General features: G+C 37.2%; 3 protein-coding genes across 3 annotated transcripts; 1 reads left to right on the forward strand and 2 right to left on the reverse strand.

Annotated features, from left to right (window-relative positions):
- Positions 1-290: 290 nt before the first annotated feature.
- LOC105455003 (transmembrane protein 199) lies at positions 291-1,423 on the reverse strand. The gene is made up of 2 exons (XM_011698020.1): positions 977-1,423; positions 291-742 (listed from the first exon to the last, which is right to left on the reverse strand). Exons 1-2 carry the CDS (start codon positions 1,398-1,400, stop codon positions 498-500), a joined length of 669 nt encoding a protein of 222 aa, XP_011696322.1. The 5' UTR covers positions 1,401-1,423; the 3' UTR covers positions 291-497.
- Positions 1,424-1,514: 91 nt separating this feature from the next.
- On the reverse strand, positions 1,515-3,087 carry LOC105454995 (biogenesis of lysosome-related organelles complex 1 subunit 5). Its single transcript, XM_011698013.1, has 4 exons — positions 2,983-3,087; positions 2,770-2,852; positions 1,784-1,972; positions 1,515-1,692 (listed from the first exon to the last, which is right to left on the reverse strand). The coding sequence occupies exons 1-4, from the start codon at positions 2,999-3,001 to the stop codon at positions 1,525-1,527; spliced, it is 459 nt and encodes a 152-aa protein (XP_011696315.1). The 5' UTR covers positions 3,002-3,087; the 3' UTR covers positions 1,515-1,524.
- A 1,780-nt stretch (positions 3,088-4,867) lies between these two features.
- Positions 4,868-6,480, forward strand: LOC105455009. The gene is made up of 4 exons (XM_011698031.1): positions 4,868-5,017; positions 5,458-5,602; positions 5,924-5,995; positions 6,341-6,480. Exons 1-4 carry the CDS (start codon positions 4,965-4,967, stop codon positions 6,470-6,472), a joined length of 402 nt encoding a protein of 133 aa, XP_011696333.1. The 5' UTR covers positions 4,868-4,964; the 3' UTR covers positions 6,473-6,480.
- Positions 6,481-6,724: the final 244 nt, after the last annotated feature.

Raw genomic sequence — 6,724 nt, forward strand, 5'->3', positions numbered from 1 at the left:
GAATGGCAGAAAATTTTGGAACAGATCGCGAGAATTTATCTCGAAAGAGAAGATATTTTTATACGCTCGTAACACTGATGACAGTCACACTATCAAGATCTTTTTACACGTATCTCTTTTCTCACGCATGCATATATATATATATTTTTTGTATATATCACTCACGGCATCCATTATTCATGCATTCGATTATGCTAATCAGATTAATGTTTTCGACATTAATAATTGTATTTATTTATAATCATGCCTTAGAGTTGATTTTTATCTTTGATAATAATAAATTGATCAAATATCACGATGTCTCGTTTTATTTGGTCTTCAAGAATCTTGTAGTATACAACAATCAGAGGAATGGATGTACATTTTCTAAAATTTTGTACAATACAAAGTTAGCGAAAGTAGCTTGCGTATTACTTTTTGCATTATCGGCGTATGTCTAGACTGCTCTTGCTATGGTACATATGTTCAAGGCAATGGAAAACGTAGCAATTGGAACGTTATTCTTGATGTAATTTCGTCGATTTGGACGTTACATCAAAACCGTTCTCATTCAGCTTTAAAGCTAGGAAGTAGATCTCGGCCAGCGCTATGATCAGCGCGCAAATTATACCCAGGAGTAATCTGAATCCGAAGTCTAGGCCACCGATTATGAGTTCCACGCCGATGAATCCGAAAGCGAAGCCAGCTATCACAGAAAATATGAATTGCGCGACGGCGATCAGCTGCTTGTTTATCTGCTTCACTGCAAAATATAGAAGATGACATTAGAAACCCGCGCGTTAAATCGTCTTTTATAGGCTGCGGTCCGATTTATGCTCACAACGCTCTTCTGGAATCATTTCATCTCTGTTAATCGAATATTAAATAAAGACAAATGTTGCTCACGAGCGCTGTGAGCGTAAATCGGACCGCAGCCATAGACACGCTAAAAAGAAAAAAAATAGGTGGTTAGAAATATTCTGAAAAGACATTTTACTTTGATACGCAATGCTGTCCTCCGGTAGGAATTTCCGCACGGAATCGATGCTCTTCGTCATCGCCTGATATTCTCTGGCGTTCTGTTGCGCCGTTAACTTCTGCACTCGAGCCTCCAATTCCGGATTTCGCGGCGTCTCCCTCGGCGTCGGCAATATCACGTCGGAATCGTCGAGAAGTTCGTGCAGGTAGACCTTTACCGTCGCGGGTTTTCTATGCTCTTTCATATATTTATTCAACCATCTGAGGTCCTCGATTTTTAACGTGGCATTCGCGATCTCTCTCTTAGACCTCTTCGATTTGCGCAAGGCCGCGATGCCGTCCGGCGCATCGTCCGCGTTTTTTACATCGTGCAAGATAAAATCTATCAATTTCTTGGATGGTTTTATCGTTACGGTAGGATCCACAATCGACTCTAGTGGCATATCTAAATAAATTCAATATACACTTATCTCTTTTTTATCTTAAGGAAATGATTAAATTTTATATTAAAATGCTGAAATATTAGGAGAAGCAACGCGTAGATAGACTGAAGAATTATTATTATTCTTATGGCGTAATATGCAATTTCTTCTCCAGGTCAATATAGAACTCCTGTATTTCGTTTTCCTTCTCCTGGAAAGTTTGGTCCACCTTTTGACACTTGTCGCTCATATCATTTATGAATCTCTCCCACTCCTTCTTCCTAAGCAATCTGTTTTCGCTCAAAACGTTATCCTGTAAAGTCAAAGTTTTTACATAAGTGTCCAGCTATGTCTCGTGTTGCATGAAATAAACAAGAAATTATCAAAGGCTTAAGCACACATACGCTATCGAAATTTTCCTCCCTCTGTAAGACGCGGTTGCACATACTCAGCGCAACATCTACGTTTGCCTTGAGGCTAGGTAAGTGACAGTCGCCAAGTTGCTCGGTACGATCCAACTGGTTCTCCTTCAGCTCCGTCGTGAACTCGAGTATCTTGAACAGCCGTTCCACCTCCCTGTCAGACCTTTTTTCCTGAAAACAGACATAAATGTTTAGGATCACTCTGTTATGACTATAACACACTTGATGCAATTATAGTGTATATATATATATATATGAGTCTGATGAGTCTATAGATAATGAGTCTACGCTTGGCTTGAATGACAGTGTATTTAAAGATCTGTGATAAAGAAGAATAATGGAAGAGTAAAGAACAACGATGAGAAAATCTCAATCATTTTCAGATATATGGTCAAGAAGTTAAAAAATAATATATAACTCCAAGACAAGAATAATAGTAATAAAAAACAAGGTGTCATATAACTTTGTGAAGAGATTGAAGGTGCAAATCCACCAGTTGGTGGAGTAACACACCAAAAACCCACTTGATGCAACACTTTGAAATTAAAGACTTGACAGACAGTAGTTTATAAAATACAGATAAAAATTAACATTTGTTCTTATAAATTTAGATTAAGATAAAAATAAATTTTAAAATAAATTTAAAAATAAATTAACATTTGTTCTTATAAATTTAGATTAAGATAAAAATAAATTTTTCCACAGATTTATACAATCGATAATTAAAAGAGGCTCTTAAAAGAAGGATGTTGAAACGTTCCATTAAGCAGACAAGAGCAATTGCAGTTTCCACCAGCGTCTTTGTTTACAATTGAGTTCTCACGACTCGTAGGTTAGATTCGCGTATTTTAACCTCCATATCACAACCGAATTAAATTTCAATCGATTCTACGGACATGACGGTGATGCTGAGAATTGCCGAGAGAATGACGCTCGTCGTGTCGAGTCCGCGTGATCTCGTCGCTCACCTGAAACTCTCGCAGGAAAAACGTGACCTCCCCCTGGACGAACGGACGATGGTCGAACAATCTGCCCCAGATCTCGCCCGTGTCTGCGGAAACGCGTGTGATTCAGTGATAGATGCGATAATGCCTAATGTAAGTTAAGTGCGTTATGTATATCGTTCGCGACGGGTATACGTATGCATGCGTTTTAAGGTGATGACACTGTGTATACCGCACCTTTGATGACGGACGCCATGTCGGTGCCAGTGGAACGGACGGGGCACGTCGGTCACGTGACTGGCTGTACTACTGAATCGGCCGACCACGGTGCAAGTGGAAAACGTACGGCAAGGTCGGCAAGTCGCCGGCCGGACGGTGGCGGCGGTATGTCGGTCACGTGACTGGCTGCACTACTGAATCGGCCGCGGTCCGAAGGGAAAACGCCATCGAGAGTGGAAATTCTTTTTTTAGGAAAAAGATAAAAAAAATGCATTGTTATGATTATTCTGTCGTTATAGCGTAGTCGTTATAGTTAAGATAGTAATATTAGTAGTAATGCATTATTAATTTTGATAATGTATTTTTTATTATTTTTTTTTCCTGTCATTCTCGTCACGCCGAAAAATATAACTATTAGGGCTAACAATAAGCTGCGCTTAGGATTAATTGAATTTGGCAATTAACTTATTAACCAGTATTTTATAAGCGCTTCTGATTATATTATCTAATAACTTTATGTTGATAGAATTATTAATTTTTGTTGTTTAACACTAGAAAAGTGGAACGTCTTTTTAAAAGACACAAATAATTTAATAATATTTTAAGCCGAAGACAAAGAGAAACTTTACAATAACTTTAGAAAAAGTTATTGTAAGTGCATTTGTAAATATATTTTTTCAGGAAAAACAAAAGTGTTATACGACACTCTTTTTCTCTGAAGCCAAACATCGTATATAAAAAATGTATCGTTTTAAAGCCATCTTGTGCTTTTATATTAATTCAAATATATAATTTCGGTCTCTCGTAACTCTCTCTATTTTTTCAGAGAGAAAATTATTATACGCAAATGAGCGTAAGTTTTTTGAAAAACTATAGTTTCGCTGTTATAAACATTTTTTATTAACGTAAATTTATGTGTGCAGTGTGTATGTCTCTGTAAAATTTAAACTCAGTTGAACGTGCTAATGTACATTAATGCGCATTAATGTATATTAAAAGCTGCGATGATAAAATATTAATTAGCTGTGTACAAAAAAAGTACATGTATAATATATTGAGTATTCCAACACCTAGCGTATCATATCTTCTATTTCCATATGCTATTTTATTTATTTTAAAATTTACTATAAACTCGGTTGAACGCGTTAATGTACATTAAAAAAGCTGTGATAAAATATTAATTAACTGTGTATAAAACAGCACATCTATAATACATTCAGTGTTTCAAATTTAGTATGTACATATACATACATACATATATACATATATACATATATATATCATGCATGTTTTTTGCTTCCAAATGTTTTTTCACTTATTTACGCTGCAGTTATTTACATATTTTATTTATTTTATTATTCTGTTAAATTGATTTTAAGGCTAATTTGCAGAAGAATTGCCTAGGAAATATTTTTCGACGGGCAAGTAGTTCTGAAATTAGAGCGATCGAAGATCAGGAAACCTTTGGGCTTCGAAAGATGTAAACAAATATTTTGAGCAGACGTTATGGGGGAAAACAAAAATCGATCGATAAAATAGCAAAACAACAATCCCCATTGTGCGTGCGCCCTTTTAATGATGATCTCTCCACGTTAATGGAGAAAAATTTCGCGTATTTATTTTTTGGCAATGGCCGATAACGTTACGCTGTCGGCGAAACGAACGCCCGGCGTGCACGCGCGCTCGACGATAGCGGGCTCCGGTTACAGCGACGACGATGGCGATTATCTCTGTGGGAATACCGCGGCTTGGGTATCGATGTAAAATTCGAACCGCTGCGAAGAGGACGCCCGCGATACCAACAATGGTATCGCGTGATCACGCGTTGCATTCCGTCGAGCGCACTTACGTGCTTATATGAAAGGGGGAGAGGATAGGGGGAGGGTAGTGATTACGCGAGTCTACATATGCCGCGTGCCGCACGATCGCCCGCGATAATCGCGGGTAAGGCTTATTCGTGATCGGATCCTCGAACGCGAGGTGTAAATTAGTAAGGTGCAATGAAAGCAGCGGGACAATTCCTTCTACTGATGGCGATTTTGCCTCTCGCGAGGTAAGATAACAACGTCATGCAATATCTGAGTATTTTTGCTTGCAAAAGAATCGATTGCAAATTTTTTAATATATTAAGTTTTAATTATTATTACAATTGTGTGATTATATTCGAATTATAAATGGAACAAAATTATATACCATAATTAAATATGATTATATTTCGAAGTTATCGAAAGTTCAAAACAAAAATGCATCTGCTAACGCAATGCAATAATAGTCCTGATAATATGTGGATAAAATGGTAATTTCATGTTAATCATAAAATTATTAATTTAACATAAAGTATACGCTTTCTCTTGGAAATAATTGACATAGTAATTAAATTAATTCGTGAATCCAATAAATTTCTTTGAAGTGTACAATTTTATTCTCGCGACTGATTTCTCACGGAGATTATTGCGATATTGTGCACTTTTAAAAAATTGTACTCTTTACCAGGCAAGAGAAAGTCGCCGAGGGTGCATGCGGTTGCGCGGTGTTCCCGGTTCCGGGAACGAAGTCGATAATAGAACACACGCTGCAATACAATGTGAGCTGCGACCAGGAGGGCACCGAAAAGTGTCAACAATTATGTATCGCCTTGGTGAGTGCATGTTTTTCTCTGCTATTTCCGCCTGTTCGCATCACTTCTTCAATAACTACGCTACTTTCCAATCGGGAATATACGCGAGTCATAAAAATAATTTTATGATTAGATAGCAATCGTGGCATTATACTTTATTTTATTTTCGACCTATTTTATTTTCGAGATTAGCTAAAATATATAATAATCTTCGATTAGTCAAAATATATAATTGCTAATCGATATAATATTTAAATGTAATATTTATAACGGTTACTCGAAGAAAATAAAAAAAAAATGATATTGATGAAAAAAACGAAATTGATGCGTTTCTGTGCTTAGGCCGAAAGTGCTCGGGATAAGGCACCGACGCTGATTTGCGAGAAGCTGAATAGCCATGTCGAAAATCTGAAGGTGAGCGCTAGAATGCATTTTCTATTACAGTATACATGTACAAGATTTAGTATCGGTTGAAAAAGATCTAGAGTGGAAAATTGTTTCCTACGCTTTCTCTTTAATTCTCATCTTCGCGTAACACGGCAAAGTAAGCACGTAACACGTAAATGCGATTGTAGTCACGTTTGCGCGAACGGAAATAATAGAAACATTATTTCACGCGAATGAAACGTGACCGCGCGTCACTTCGGCTATTTCGCTCTCTTGATGCTTTCCTTTTTCTTTTTTTTTTTTTTAGGTGGTAATTTTCGCAGTAATAAAACGATGCGTTTTACCGTTTCATCTTTTTACCTTTTCCCACAGGTGGCTGTATACATGAAATCGTGTAATATGGCTCTTTGGACGCCCACTGGCTTGGAGAGCACCGAGCCCATTTGCTGTCACGAAGAGAAGGCGATTATTTGTGACGAGGCGATGCCGATAATAGAGAATTAACGAGCTTGCATCCAATTCATTATTTCCCGCTTATTCCCAACCCGCTATAACGGGTATCTTACTATTGATTACGTAATAACGCGCGGTGTAATTAATATACCACTGCCTGCTACACCTACACACGTTAACGCGCTATATATGTACGCGCGTAATAATTTCTCGCCCAATATTCGCAAATTAGTAATTTTCTGCGGATTTGCAAGATCGCCGTAAAGAAATATATATTGTAGTTATATATATATATATATATAT

This window comes from Wasmannia auropunctata, unplaced genomic scaffold (genome assembly GCF_000956235.1).
Source record: "Wasmannia auropunctata unplaced genomic scaffold, wasmannia.A_1.0 LD336106.1, whole genome shotgun sequence".
In the NCBI taxonomy this organism is placed as follows: Eukaryota; Metazoa; Arthropoda; class Insecta; order Hymenoptera; family Formicidae; genus Wasmannia; species Wasmannia auropunctata.